Source organism: Phodopus roborovskii, unplaced genomic scaffold, assembly GCF_943737965.1.
Source record: "Phodopus roborovskii unplaced genomic scaffold, PHOROB, whole genome shotgun sequence".
NCBI lineage: Eukaryota > Metazoa > Chordata > Mammalia > Rodentia > Cricetidae > Phodopus > Phodopus roborovskii.
In genome coordinates, this window is record NW_026126434.1 from 23,855,163 (window position 1) to 23,869,337 (window position 14,175).

General features: G+C 52.4%; 1 protein-coding gene across 2 annotated transcripts; it reads right to left on the reverse strand.

The window, feature by feature from the left end:
* Window positions 1-790: 790 nt before the first annotated feature.
* Window positions 791-13,754, reverse strand: Pwp2 (PWP2 small subunit processome component). Of its 2 annotated transcripts, XM_051187017.1 has the most exons (21): window positions 13,622-13,754; window positions 12,612-12,724; window positions 11,516-11,610; window positions 11,214-11,313; window positions 10,940-11,083; window positions 10,077-10,212; window positions 9,620-9,855; window positions 8,504-8,647; window positions 8,113-8,183; window positions 7,412-7,548; window positions 6,867-7,015; window positions 6,615-6,762; window positions 6,195-6,345; window positions 5,341-5,521; window positions 4,913-5,060; window positions 4,582-4,690; window positions 3,986-4,051; window positions 2,971-3,189; window positions 2,719-2,869; window positions 2,535-2,609; window positions 791-1,302 (listed from the first exon to the last, which is right to left on the reverse strand). In XM_051187017.1, the coding sequence occupies exons 1-21, from the start codon at window positions 13,637-13,639 to the stop codon at window positions 1,125-1,127; spliced, it is 2,769 nt and encodes a 922-aa protein (XP_051042974.1). In that variant the 5' UTR covers window positions 13,640-13,754; the 3' UTR covers window positions 791-1,124. The 2 variants fall into 2 exon arrangements, with proteins under 2 accessions (XP_051042974.1, XP_051042975.1); XM_051187018.1 differs by lacking the exons at window positions 11,214-11,313; window positions 12,612-12,724; window positions 13,622-13,754.
* Between the last annotated feature and the right edge of the window lie 421 nt (window positions 13,755-14,175).

Genomic DNA, 14,175 nt, shown 5'->3' on the forward strand with positions numbered 1-14,175 from the left:
GGCTGGAGTATGGCTCAGTAGTATTTGCCCGTCATACCCCAAGCTCTGTTCCGTGTTCAGTACTACATACACAGACAAAAATGGTAAGGCTTCATAAAACTGTATTCACTACTGCAGATGGAAAGCACAGGAGGGCACTAAAACAAGGCCCTGTCTGGGCAGCCAGGATCCTGCCCCTGGGCAGGCAAGAAGTGATTCCCACCCCCACCCTAATCCAAGCTATACACAGAAACACTATGCAGGTACATGAAACCTGATGACACCAGGCTGAGCTCTGGTTTCTCTCCATATTTGTGTTCAAGCCTGAGTGGATTCCAGGTGACCAGGATCAGGTTATGGTGCACTGAGTGTGACAGCAATGACTCTGAGTGCATCAGGTGTTACACAGATTCATTCCTGTGGCATGGACAGACATAGAGGCCGATGGGCAGTTTCCAGCATGAGTGACCTGTGGATCACTTTACTCATGAGCTGACACGGACTTGGTCAACCATAATGAACAGGAAGTACTGGCTTTACTGTCCCCTCTCCCACATAACTTGTCCACACTGGCACAGATCTGTATAAGCTTTTCTGGCCAGCCTTAGGCTGTCACATCCACCCTCCTGGGTCAACCCAGCACACTTTCTGCCTCACTCTGTTTTGCCACAGGCCTGAGCAGACTGGCACTCTGATCTACTCTGCTTACCTGAAGACAATGTCTCACCCAGGACACATCAAAAACATCAGACACTCAAAGTTGAGCTATTTAGTCCTCATATAAAAAAAAAAAAAAAAAAAAAAAAAAAAAAAAAGCTTTCAGAAGTTCATATTAAAAATATAAATATCTCTGGTAGGATTTCTACATGTCCACACTTCTAAAACTGCCCACTTCTCAGGAAGTCTATGTGCAGAGTCTCCCATAACACCAACATTCTGGGCTTATGGCATACACGTGCCCATCGTATTCATCCTCATCCTGGACCTGACAGGTTGGCTTGCTACTGCATGGCAGCATGTGCAGTCTCACAGGAAGAGTCCCAGCTGCAGGTTCTTGAGGCTTATGGTATCTCTCATTTCCTGGGCTCAGAGGCACCGTGGTTCTATCTCCAATCAGTTCATTAGGCATCTGTGACATGGGGGTTCTACACCAGCATCTCCTCTTCTTCCTCATTGTCTGCAGCTCTCCTGAGCAGGTGAAGACTGTCATCATCAGAAGCATCTGTGTCCTCTTCTGTGTCTAAAGGTTCCAGGGTGCGTTTTACACCCCGCTGCTTGGAAACTGCCAGAGCATACTGGATGTTGTAGCGGTTCCAGTCACAGCTGGGGACAAAGGACATTAGGTCAGCACAAACATACCATCCTGACACCACCAGCAGGATTGGATGCAACTATTCCCAAAACTTATCTCTTCCCCTCTCAGGCTGATTCAGTTCCTGCTGCACCAGTGTAGGGCAGCATCTGGCCTGCTCTCCTTACTGGCCCTTCCATTATAGCCATTTACAGAGCCAGGGGGCTGACTCTCCACAGTCACAGGACTAAGGGGAAGTCTCAGATCTTATCTCCTACAGCCATGGTTGAGGGCAGAACCCAGCAGGAAGAAAATCTGCACCTTGCACTTGTGGGTTCCATGGCTATCTATACAGGGCTGCCTCACAAATCTATACAAAGTCAATGATGCCTACACCTTGGCAATAAAACCGGATCAGGAACAAGGCTAGGAGGAGGAGACAGAGATGCAAGAGTACTCTCTTTCAGAGCTGTGGAGTCAGGGGTGCATCGGCCAGGGAAAGGCTAGCTAAACACCACACACATGGCTAAGCCCACCGCCACACCCTAGCATAACCACTTCTAACACCAGGCAGGAAGAAAGGGCACAAGGAGGAAGGGCTTGCTCTAGACTCAGAAGCATTATAAAGATAATCAGGAGGACTATGGGGACCACAGTGCACAGGTGCCAGCCTCTCTCAGGGACCTTGTATGGACAAAATAGTATACAGGGACATTATAAGCCTGGCCAAACACATGGCAATTGCTCAGATCACCAAAAAGCACCTGGAAGAGGGGGCTGATGAAAGGAAGGATGGACATGGGGTCATTCTGACGAGCATTAATCCAAGTACTGTAATTACACTCAGCCATCACCTCCACACCAGGGAAAAGTGCACACTGATCAAACTCCAGGAATCCAGGCTACCTGGCAAGAAGATTCGTGGCCATCTCTTACTGCCTAAGTGACATGTAAATCCAGGCCAGGCTGCCTGGTTCTGCAAATGTGAAGTATCCATCCCCAGGGTAAAGGGCTCTCATTGTGCATTAGGCATGTCCCACCTCCACCTGTCCAACTGGGGCAACTTTAATGTCTGACACGCCCAGAGGTGATAATCATGCTCATATCCCACTGTGAGTGACAAATGGACTCTGTTCACCCAGCAGAGAGCAGAACATGCATCTCTTACACCAAGATATTTGGTTCCTAAATCAGACACCACAGGGAGCAATCCTAACAGAACCAGCCGCATGCCCTGCCCTGCCCACCAACCCCAAGGACATACAGTTTGGAAACATCATCTAGATGCCGCTGGAGGCCCTTCTGAAGGAACTGGACCACAGGCAGCAATTGCCCCGCCCTGGAAAGAAGATGTTGTCAGTGTGTGCAGGGACGTTTCCCTGTGGCCATGACCAAATGGCCAGGTGACTTGACCCACAGGCAAAGAGCAAGGGGGAACCATTATATACCTGGACTTCAGCCGCTGTCCATGTGACATAAGTAACTTCTGAGTCCATATAAGGTAGAATTCAAGGTGCCTAGACACTTCAAAGGAGGCAGCTAAGAACTCAAGTACCTTCTCTACATACAGCTCAGGGAGGGAAGCGCTGATCACATCAACTGTAAAAAGAAGAAAAGCCACGCTCAGCGTGCAAAGACAGCCAGGAAGAACAGGGAACCCCCGGAGCTCCCCGCAGACAGAGCTGCTGGTCCTGGCTTACTTTCATCCCGTGGCACAGCCTCCAGGACCTCCTGTGCCAATTTTTTCTCATTGAGCCGGAAGGCCATGAGGATGGCCCGGGTAAACTCCCTCTGTCGTAGTGCCTCACGGATACGACCAGGTGTCACACTGGTGTCCAGCTCAAATGGGTCAAAGAGCATCTGGGCATCCAGAGAGAAGATGAGGAGTCCTTCTGTGCTGGTGGCCGCCCAGCAGCGCCCTAAAAGGAACAAACAGCAAAGGGACTTCCTCAAAGCCCATTTGTGCCCCACTCAGAGCAGTATCAATAGACTGCTGGCAGATACCTTCCCAGGGTTGTGGCTGCCCAGCCAGAGCACAGATGCACATTTCCTCGGGCTGTTCCAGGAGTCACCAGGCTCCCAGAACAGGGCAGACCTGCAGCCTTGAAGGCCATACAGTTTGTGCTACAGTTTCTCAAGCAACCCACACCCAGGGTGCATCCACATAGCATGTACAATCGACAGTGGTGCTATCTCAGAGAAATGAAAGCCACAAAATTGTGTGACAGGGCAGATGGGACAGTTGGTCTACCTCCCACAATAGGAAGTGTCTGACACAAGATGATAACACACCATACCTCACCCTGTCCCCTCCACTAGAGCTGCAGAGCACTGGCTCAGGACCCTGGGCCTTGGCTGCCATAATGGACCACGCAAACCTAGCAGGCCTCAGGCCCAGGCAGTCCCTTGCACACACTGGGGGAACAGAGGCGGGCTGGGACGGAAAGGCACTATCAGTAGCTGAGGTGCTGAGAATTCGCCTCCTAGAAAGGACACCTGGGCTGTCACTCCCAAGGGCAGGGCCCAGGATCCCACTATAGCTCAACACAGCGTGGACAGGATTTCACGGCTGTCCACGTTAAGAACCAGGGTAAATGTGGCCAGTCACTTCCTACTCACAGGACAGTAATGCTGCCAGCAGCAGCTCAATACTGTTTCTGTCCCTGGGGACAAAAAACCCAGCACCACCTGCTAATGAGGTTTACCCAGGCTCACCAGTGGGAGAGAAGCGCAGAGAAGTTACCCTGATCTCAGGTTTGAAGTGTCTAGAACTCATATCACCTGGAAAGGGAAAACAATTACACTTACTTGACCTATGCACTCTGAGGCCAGTTTTCAGGTCCACTGTGGCCCCCAATGGCAGTCACGGGGACCTACAAAGAACAGCTTATCCAGCGTTCAGGTAGCAAGCAGCCCTTTCAACACCTGCCAGCAGCCCAAGAACCACATCACAAATGCTGTGGCCTCATGGAGTTGGGCATCAGTGCACAGGTCTGAGGGCATGAGCTCCTGAGGGCATCTGCTGGCCAGTAGACGGCTCTTCTGGGTCAGCACTCCGCCCAGCCCAGGTGGGTCTGGCTGGCCCAGGGGAAGCCTCCACGAAGGTGTTCATGTTTATTGGGACAGTCTACCAGCACTGAATCACTGGGGCAAACAGATGGGACCTTCTCCCACAGGAAGCAGCCCAGGCAGTCCAGGCTCCAGCAAAAATGTCACAATGCAGAAACAGCCAGACTTCTCATTGCAGCCCCATGGGGGAAGCAGCAGTGTCATCAAGTGGATGGCGGGCAGGGAAGGGGACTTCTGCTCACCTTTTCTTACACCTGGCAATGGAATTGCGACCCCGTTCTCCTCCCCAGCATCTTGATCAATGAGTGCCAAATTGCCAAACTCCGTCATCTTTCTTCGGTTCAGAAATTCCTAGAATAGAAGCCACCCTCATCTTGCTCTTGCCTATATCACCAACTGTGCCTTACCAAACACGGGGAAGATGCCAGGCCCTGGGGGTGCAGGCTCTTCTGGACAGTTGGGCCAGTACAGCCTTCCTGCTTTGCCATACCCATATCCCGTGTGCCAACATCTTAACCCCCTCAAGGCCCATGGAGCCAAAGCACCTGCTGAAAGGCCGACACCACCGCTTACCTCCATAGCGTCCAGAGAGAGGTTGCAGGAAAGCTCAAACCTTTTCACCAGGATCTGCTCCCGGACGTGATACAGGCACACGAACCTGGACATGCCTCCTGCCAGAATGTTCTGCCCATCCGCAGAGTAACACAGGGTAGTGAAGGCCCTGAGTGGAAGACAGCTTCTCAGACACCAAGCACTCTGACATGTGAGCTCAAAGCCACCTAGAACAGGTAGGGACCCCACAGTGACACCCCAGGAGGCAAACGGTTCTCACACCACTGTTGCTCAAGGTCCTCAAAAGCATCCTCTTCGCTATAGAGGCTCAGGCCCCCAACCTCAACTAGGGAGTAGGCAGTCTCAAAACATAGCAAACAAGCTGGCAAAGGGGCATCTGTGCCCTGTGTTGGCTGTCCCCCACTCCTACCAGAAGAGCTAACACTCACTTGCCCTTGGCTGAATGTTTGGCTGTGATCTTGTCCAGCTCCTTCCTGCCTGTCTTGAGGTCATGCCTGCCCTCGATGGAGCCCATCTGCACAGCGTTCTCAGGGTCCCAGAAGGTGACCTGTGAGTTCAGTGTGGCCACAGCCAGCTCAGCACCATCAGGCCGAAAAGTCACAGCTAGGGCTAGAGAGAGACCAATATCAGGTCTGGGAGACCAGACCTGATAAGCTGTAGACAAGCTGCAAGGATATTTCTTAAGAGCAGCACCGATCCCGGAAGGTAGCACAGCCCAGCTGGGAACAAACCAGCATCACTGGCTACCTCAGTGATGACGCTGAGGGGGCTTGGTGCCAAGACACGCAAGCTTGACAAAGGTTAGCCAGGCTGGAATTGAGTCACAACCAACATTAGCCTGAGGCAGCACAGGGTGACAGCCTCAGGGCTGCAGTGTTCTGATCCAGCAGGTGACAGAACCTAAGGGCAGATTTGGGGCAGGAAGCACACAGGACTCCCAAAAGCACAGTCTGCTCCAGGCACTCCCAGGGACTTGGTGGCTTAATTTAAAAGCAGCACTGGAAAGCAACAGGGAACATGACAAACGTCCTAGGGCTCCCAGTCTGATGTAACATGCCAGCGAACTACACAACCAGTTTTCTCTGGTCACGCCACCGACCTTGCGGGCGGCCTAGCTGCCGCATCTGGAGGTCTAGCATCATTCTCACCTCCCACTGAGCTCGTGCCAAACACTCAACAAGGATCAAGGAGGAGGCATACTAGAGAAGATCAAGGCTGGATGGTGACAGGAGGAAAATACTCTGGTCGTGGCCCCTGTCTGCAGACCCCAGCCACAGCTTACCATCAGAGGTTAAAGTTAAGGTCTCTTTGGTTCTCCAACTGTCAAACATGTCCCATAGGCGCACTGTCTTGTCCCAAGAGGCACTGGCCAGGATGGACTTCATTGGGTTAAAGCAAAGACCACTGATGGGCCCCTCGTGGCCAGACAGAACCTACAGGGCAGAGAGAGAACAGAGGCGGATGTGGGAAGTGCTGGAGTGCCGATGCAGGCCGTAATGAGAGAGCATGGGAAGGCCAGGCCGAGCCCTCCATTAACTGCTGCTGCTTGCTACACGGAGTTCTGTGCTCTTGCCTGGCTCTGCACCCAGGTCCCTGAGTCCCAGCCACTGCGCTGGTTTCCCAAAGGAGATAGCAGTGATAGCTGGCCCACCTGCCACCCAGCACCTTAAGTCCATGGTGCAGGGGATCAGATTGCTCTTACATCAAGAAGCCTGCCTGTCTGCATGGACCACACAAAGATCTCGAAGGAGTCCTGGGCCCCCGCAGAGACGATTTCCCCACTTGAGTCAACAGCCACACAGGAGAACTGTGTGGGGCGTGGAGATGTGAAGGTGCGGAAATTCCGGTACCTGAACAAAATAAGGTCAAGGTAGACTCCAACACACACCTGCACCTCTTGAACGCTTGTCCACACAGGAAGTGGAGTTCTAGTGCTTGCATGGGGGTAACTCACCTGTGAAGGTCAAAGGCTCTCACGGTTCCATCCAAGGAGGAGGTGACAATGACATGGCCAGTGGTAGTGAATGTGACACCAGTGACCCCGCTGGAGTGCTCCGTAAAAGTAACAAAACAGAAGCCACTGAGAGTGTTCCACACCTTGACCTATAGTTGGGGCATATGGGAGTCACGAATACAGCCACCCCAGACCCTGTCCATGCAGCCACACACACAGGCATAGTGGCCACACCAGGTGATACCTAGAGAGGCCACCTGCCCCCCAACAGCTCCCATCACCTCTGAGTGGAGACTGAGAGTATGTGAGGGTGGCAATAGGAGTTGTAGCCTGAGGCGCCCCCCCCTTCAGATGCTGGCAGCTGGCACTGTTACCCACCCTCACAGAGTCAGAAACAGGGACACTCAGACTCTCTCCATTCAAAGTCCACTAAATGGTTAAAGTCTTTTAGGGGCCCATTGGGGCTGTTGAACTTGAAAAGTCAAGGCCAAACTTCCACCCACCTGGCCTACCCACAGCTCAGCCCAATGAAGCCCACTGCCCACCTTGCCATCGTCCCCGCCAGTGACGATATACTGCCCGTCAGGAGAGTAGGCTAGTGACACCATGCTGTTGAAATGGCCTTGTTGCTTGAGCACATAGGATTCACTCTGCCATTCCCACACCAGCAGCTGGCCCAGTCCTGTGGGTTCAGGAAAGCTGAGGTACCGTCTAGACACCTACCCCTAGTCTCTGCACACAGCATGGGACAGGGTATTCCCAACTACTCCTGCAATGCAGTCAGCCGCCTCTGAGCTCACCCACTAAGAGCATAGTAAGAAGGCAGCCCCAGGTATGGGGATGCAGATGCCCAGGCATCTGCAGTCGGGCAGGTGGCTGGACTGGAGCAGAGGCCAGGTCCAGGACTGCTAGGCAGGGATATGAGCACCTGCTTCAGGCCAAGACCAAGGGGCAGTTGAAGGACTGACATTTAGGCAAGAGCGTGGGCCTCAGAAGATCAACAATTTGTAGCCTTAAGTGACTCTCCTGCCACACATGCCATCTAGGACTGCTGTGGTCCTGCTCAACAGGCTACAGGAAGCCACTCTTCTCAGGGGAGCTGGCTTCTACTACAGAAGACACAGCATGGCACTCTGGGGTCTCACAAGGTCTAGCCTGGCTTCACCGGGCTCTTCGCCCTAAGACTCAACTTTAGGTCAGCTTTAGGGTAGAACCTTCCCTTCTACCACAAAGCAGGGAAACCAACCTGAGCAGCCAAAGGCGATCCAGTCCCCAGAGCTGTTGATGGCAACTGAAGCAACCCTCTGATCGGAGATACTGAGCAGACAGGAGCACAGGGAGAGCAGGGTGAACAGAGGGGCAGCCCTGCCCACTGTGGCACCCTCCCCCACCCGCACGAGCTCAAGTTCCCGCACTCTGGCACTTGCTGGCAGTCACTGGAGGAACTAGCACTTTAACACATGCTGTGTTAACACATGCAATGAGAACGGAATGAAAAGGCCAAGGACAGAAAACAGACAACCATACCCATGTACCCTGGGGCAGAGGGCGCAAAGGTTGGTGGGAAGCCGCTGTGCACACACTCACCCTGGGCCTCACTGTGCATGCACAGAAGCACTTCAGTGAGCCAGACTCACCTCAGGGAGTGGATGAGGTTGAACTCTGGGAGCTCATGCAGATGGAAGATTCCAGAAGCAAAACCCGTGACCAAGAGATGAATCTTTTTATGATAAGCGGCAGCTGTAAGGTTGTTAAAGTCTCCTTCTTTATTCAAGAAGTACCTGGATTAACAGACAGAGGGGCACGGGCTCTGTTCCCAAGCTCAGGGTGGGTCTGGGTCTCCACTTTCACCCAGAAACCTGGGGCAGAGGCACACGGGGAGCAAGGCGCGCCCTGTGCAGCAGAAGCCCACCACTTCCTTCTAGCATGCCTACCTTCTCTAGAGGGTCCTAGCTGCATGTGAGAGTGACCCTGGAAGCACCTCTACTCCTGGGTGAGGCGACCTATTTCCTGACTCTTCTTCACAAGTTCCAACCCAGCCCTTTCCCCATTGCCCCACACAGACTCCTTCCTCCTACCCTGGCACTGCCCACACGCACAGCGCAGGCTCTCCCACTAGGATGAGGCCAAGCACACCCCACCCTAGTCTACGTCCTGACTACCCGGGACATCCTGAGACTTCAGAGACGTTAAGTCCATCTAGCCTTTAGCTTCCACCTCTGCCTGACACAGTAGAGCAGTTCTTTCCCATCCCACACATTTTATCTCCCAGCTCAGATGACACGATGGCCCTGTCCTTCTCTACCCATCCGATGCCAGGTGTTTTTAATACAGACCTGCCACTGTCACCCCACATGGCCATACAATCCCTCCATAACTCTCAAATGGAAACCTGTTGATATGTTTCGGCCAAGGCCAGAGCCCAGCACACAGTGAGGGCCCAAAAAAAAAAAAAAAAAAAAAAAAAAAAAAAAAGAGAGAGAGAGAATGGTAAAGCTGGAACAGCTACAACAGGAAGGCTGCCGTGACCCTCAGCTATTAATTCTGCTCTCAGGTGACCACGATCAGGTATACATGTCAATCTCCTCAGGCCTCCCCCCGTCAGACCTCTAGGTTCTGGGAAAGGATCTTACACACAATACTTAAGGACCTCAATCCAGGCTCACAGATACAGAAGGTTGTTCTCTGGTTCTCCCCAGTAGAGTCCCCATGTCATGAGTACAGACCCGGAATATTCAACCTTGGAGACCTACTTGGCCAGCCGTGAGTACTTCACTTTCCCAGCCTTCTCCTGTTCAGTTGGCATGGTCTTCCCTCGGATGGTAGTTTCTCGGTCTCCCTCCTCTTCGTCATCGTCCTCTTCCTCTTCTTCCTTATCCCTCTGAAGCAGGTCTGCCTTCCAGCCCCTAGGGGCTTTCAGCTTCAGGCCCTCAGGGGGTGTGTCACACTGCCACACACACAGGGCTCCATCTTGGCTGAGCGAGTACAGCTGCAAGAGAAGCACTGGGCTGGAAACAGGCCACTCATCGGTGCCCAGACCCTTCTATCAGTGCCCCCTCCAGTTTGGCTTTAGGATTTCAGCTCCACCAAGGGCCCCACAACCTGGGCAGTGGCCAGGACTAATCCTGAAAGATCCCCAAGCAACCTAGAGGCAGCCTCGTGGAGGCTGGGAATGCCAGGTTAGGAACTGTAGGCAAAGGATGTACGTACATCCAGACTGTTGGACTCAAAAAAGCAGGCCACAATAGCATCCTTGTGTCCACCCAGGGCATAGTAGATGAGGTTGTCCCAGCGTTCAGCGCCAAACACCCAGGTGGACATGTCTTTGCTTCCAACCACAAAACATCTGGAATAGAGATACTTGTTCAGAGCCTATGACAGTGCTGCTACCCTTGTGGCCATTCATGGTCATAAGCCCTTGCCTCTCTCTGAAGAAACGTTGAGACCACTGATGCCCTATAAGAGGCTTAGAGGACAACTCAGCCTATGACTGTGTGTCTTTCTGCGGATGGGAGCTGCTGCCTTCCACCTTATATACAACCTGAGACTCTAAAGCAAGTGCTTTCTATTAACCACAGTCAGACACACAGGATGGGCTTGCTGTTGTGCAGAGGCAGCATGCTGGGGCAGAGCACTGACAACACAGCCTCAGCTCTGTGCTTACTGGAGGCCTGGCCAGTGTGCAGGAACAAGGGAGGTCCTGTGACTACCACCAACCTCTCCCCAGCACCCAAGACAAGCCAGAAACCCACAGATGCCTTAAGGGTAAGGACAATCAGACAGCGTATGAGGAAGGACCCAGGTCTCAGCAGCTCTACAGCTCCCAGACAGCCAGAGCTGGCATGGGTGCTCTTGATAAACTGAATGGAACTCATTTCTATAAAGATCTATTAGGAGACTTCCAGTGACAAATCTGAGAAGGAAGAACACTATAGATCTCACTATAAAGCCTGAGCTCAGTCTTGCTGTTGGAGGTAAGACCTAACCAGAAGGAGGCACATGTACATTTTAAAATGCAGCCATGGAGACTGCACTCTCCAGGGATAGATGGCCCAAGGTGCCCCCAGCCTCACTTGGAGTCATCTGTCCAGTCAATGCACGTGGTCTCATCGTAGGGCCCAAAATAGGTTTTGTCCAGAACAAAGGCGTTGAATTCTCGCTTCTTTCCAGGGGCATGGTACATCTGAGCAATGTTGCCCTTAGTCACAACAAATTTTCTGCAGAAGAAACAGGGTCACAGGTGATATGGGGGACCAACAATAGCTGGCCCAAGACCGGTGGCCTGTATCCTGCTCTTTACAGAGTGGCACCCACAGCAATACCCAGCCAGGAGACTGATGCTCTCACCTGCCATCGGGGGAGAAGGAGATGCTGTGCACAGAACCTTTGAAGTGGAAGTGGTGTAGCACCGACCTGCAGACCAAGCTGACTAGCAGAGCCTCACCCCCTGCAAGAGGGCAGGGTGAGACTGTGGCCATCTGATCCCAGATGTAGCACATCTGCGTTGAAACGCAGGAAGGTGCTTTGCATGGGACATGGACTGCCTGGACCTGTGTTCTTAAGTTGAGATTGGCCTTGGTGCTACCCTTGTCACACAGCACAAAGGACACAGGGTCACCCCAGAGCCTACCCACACCAAGATAGATTACCTTCATCAACGATGATTGCAAGGCGACCATCGGGAGACAGCCCCACACACTTGATGTTGTACTTAGTGGCAAGAGGCAATGTATCTGATCTATTGCTGAGAAACACAAAAACCCCAGTGCACAGTTGGTCTCCTGCACTCAGACAAGGGAGATGGCTATACTAACAGTTGACTCTCTTGCCACAGGGCCCCTTATGCTAGAGTTCATTCCTTGCCCTCCCATGTAGGCTTGACACTGAACCTCTAGGTTTTTAAAGAAACAGGAAAAGGGGAAGTACAAAGAAGGAAAAGTGGGCTTTTTGACTGGGCTGGGGGTGTATGCCTTTAAGTCAAAACTAGATCCTAATTTCATTATTTTTGTCTGAGTCTTTTTTAATAAACAGCTTCTCTTTCTCCAAAGTCCCTGAGAAGATGATATTTAATGAAACTTGACTAGTCATCACCAACAGGCAGAGGAGGTTCCATGCTGCCCTGTCCTACAGAGTCTGGAAACAGGGGCCCAGACCTATTCAACTAACTAATGCAAGCAGAACAGAAAGAAGAGTAGCCTCCAACACTGGAGCCTCTTGCCCAGGCTACACAGGGTTACAGCAGGCAATCCAAGGTGGGGTTGAGTCATCCCCAGACAAACTGGAAGGGGGCAGCACATTTGCTGGGACTCACAAAGCTAAACCTGACCTCAGGTTGCCAAGCTGCTCACTCTAGACCTAATCATCTCAGCAGGGAAGCCAGGAAACATCAGGGCTACTGAGCAAGGGTCCAGGGCAGTCTGAACTCTCCAAAGTACTTGGCCTGGGGTCCTCAGAGGCTTCTCCTGATAGGACATCCTCACCTTTGAGATGACTCTTCTACCTGCCACTGCCTTCACAAAAGAGGTAGGTTTCTTGCCAGGCAATAGCCGAAATGACATGACTTTTCCTTTAAGGGTAATGTCTGTATCTAGACACTAAAATGAAAAGTGGGTACCCCAACAGATATGACCGGTGGCCTCCTAAATCTAGTAGCCCTGCAAGCCACAAAGAAGAAGGCTAACAGGACAGCTATCCTTCATGTGCAGGCTATAGTTGTCACTGCTAACATGGCTTTTCCATACTTACTTCTTAAGGTCAAACACAGTGACTCTATTTCCCACAGGGCTGATGACAGAATTTCCATCTCGTGTGAAATTTAAGTTTCCACACCGATAAACTGTACCCAACAAATTCGAGAACTGTAAAGCAAACGAAGCCATCTTAACACAAAGAAAACAGTTTCAACTCTCTGAAATGGGAAGCATCTGGGCAGAGGTGGCACAGTGGCTGACCCCTAGGCAGGACAGGGACCCAACCTAATTCTCAGGAGCCCAGGATTCCCATTAAGGGTAAGAAACTCCCAAGGCAAGAGGATTTGCCAGGCACAGAATGGCATAAGACCCCCATTCCAAGAGAAGCTGCATCAATGAACAGGGCTCCAGGAGGTGCTCACCACACCAAACAATGCTAAGGCATCAGCGTCCAGTCTACTCATTCAATTACGAAATGCAAGTATCGCCATCCAGCGATACAGCACAGTGCAGACACCTGGACCCTGTGTTCTACATCCAACATGAAGAGAAACTGCACATAGGCAATCGGACTGATGTTCAAACACAGCAAAGCCCAGGAGTGCAGTCAGGTAGCTGCTAAGAGAGATTGCCTGGGCTGAAACCTAAGGCAGGAGTTAGCCAGGGCAGGGCCTGGGTTGTAGGTAAGGTGGACAGCCATGCAACGATATAACACTAGGCAGAGCTTGGCTCCTAAGACGTGTGGCGAGCTCGAGGCGTGTGCTGTAGAGACTGCTCCTAGGACTGGCGGCCCTATAGAGAACTAGATGTGGCTGGAGGTTTGGTGCTAAGGGTCTTTCAGTAGCCACTGCTGTATTGTCTAACAGGGTAAAGTGAGGACAAGGCTGGGTACAGCCTTAGACACCCACTCTGGAGGGAGCCGGGGCTTCAGTGTGATTAGGAAAAGAGCAAGAGCTTGCGATGGGCCGACCCACAGGAAGCCGAGGTGCCAAGGACCTCGGTCTCTCCCGCGTTCTCCGAGCCTTCACGCGCTTTCCCGCCGTCCCCGCCTAGCTGGCCGCTCACCCGGTAAGCGAACTTCATCCTGCAGCCTGCCACACGTGCGGTGTCTGTCGTGAGCCACTTCCGGAACCCGAACTACCTCCGGCGCGCAGAACGCGCACTTCCGGGCGCGGGATCGGGACCACAGCGGCGGGGGGAGGGGGGAGAAAGGCCACGCCCCCTCCTCGCCGCCAGCCGGCACTACGCAGGCGCCCGCGCGCCGGCGAACGGGCTCGCAGAGATCACTTAGGACTACGGAGAGCCGAGCAAATCTCTGGGTCGTGGTGCGCAGCTGCTGCCGGCTCCAGGGTACCAGCTATGAAAGCGAGCAGATCACCGCACACTCGACTGTGACTGGGCCATCGCAAAAGAACCAAATTCAAACGGAGTTTCTTCTTAAGATGTGTATTTTTAGAATTTTAATGCTTACACTTTTAACAATCTTAGTACATTGGCTTTACTCTGACATATTACAGAATACTGTGAAAATGGAACCAACTCCTTCACTGTCAAGGTCAGCCTTCACCTTTTCTAGCCCGAGTCCCAGAGAACAGATGCCAGCTGTCTTACACAGAAAG

What these genes read in the sequence shown, in the direction of transcription:
- Pwp2 (XM_051187017.1), bottom strand. An exon ending in ACTGTGTTTGACCTTAAGAA is followed by an intron (nt 11,611 to 12,611) that starts GTAAGTATGGAA and finishes TGTGTTTCTCAG; the next exon opens with CAATAGATCAGATACATTGC. An exon ending in GACTGGACAGATGACTCCAA is followed by an intron (nt 10,213 to 10,939) that starts GTGAGGCTGGGG and finishes TCTCTATTCCAG; the next exon opens with ATGTTTTGTGGTTGGAAGCA.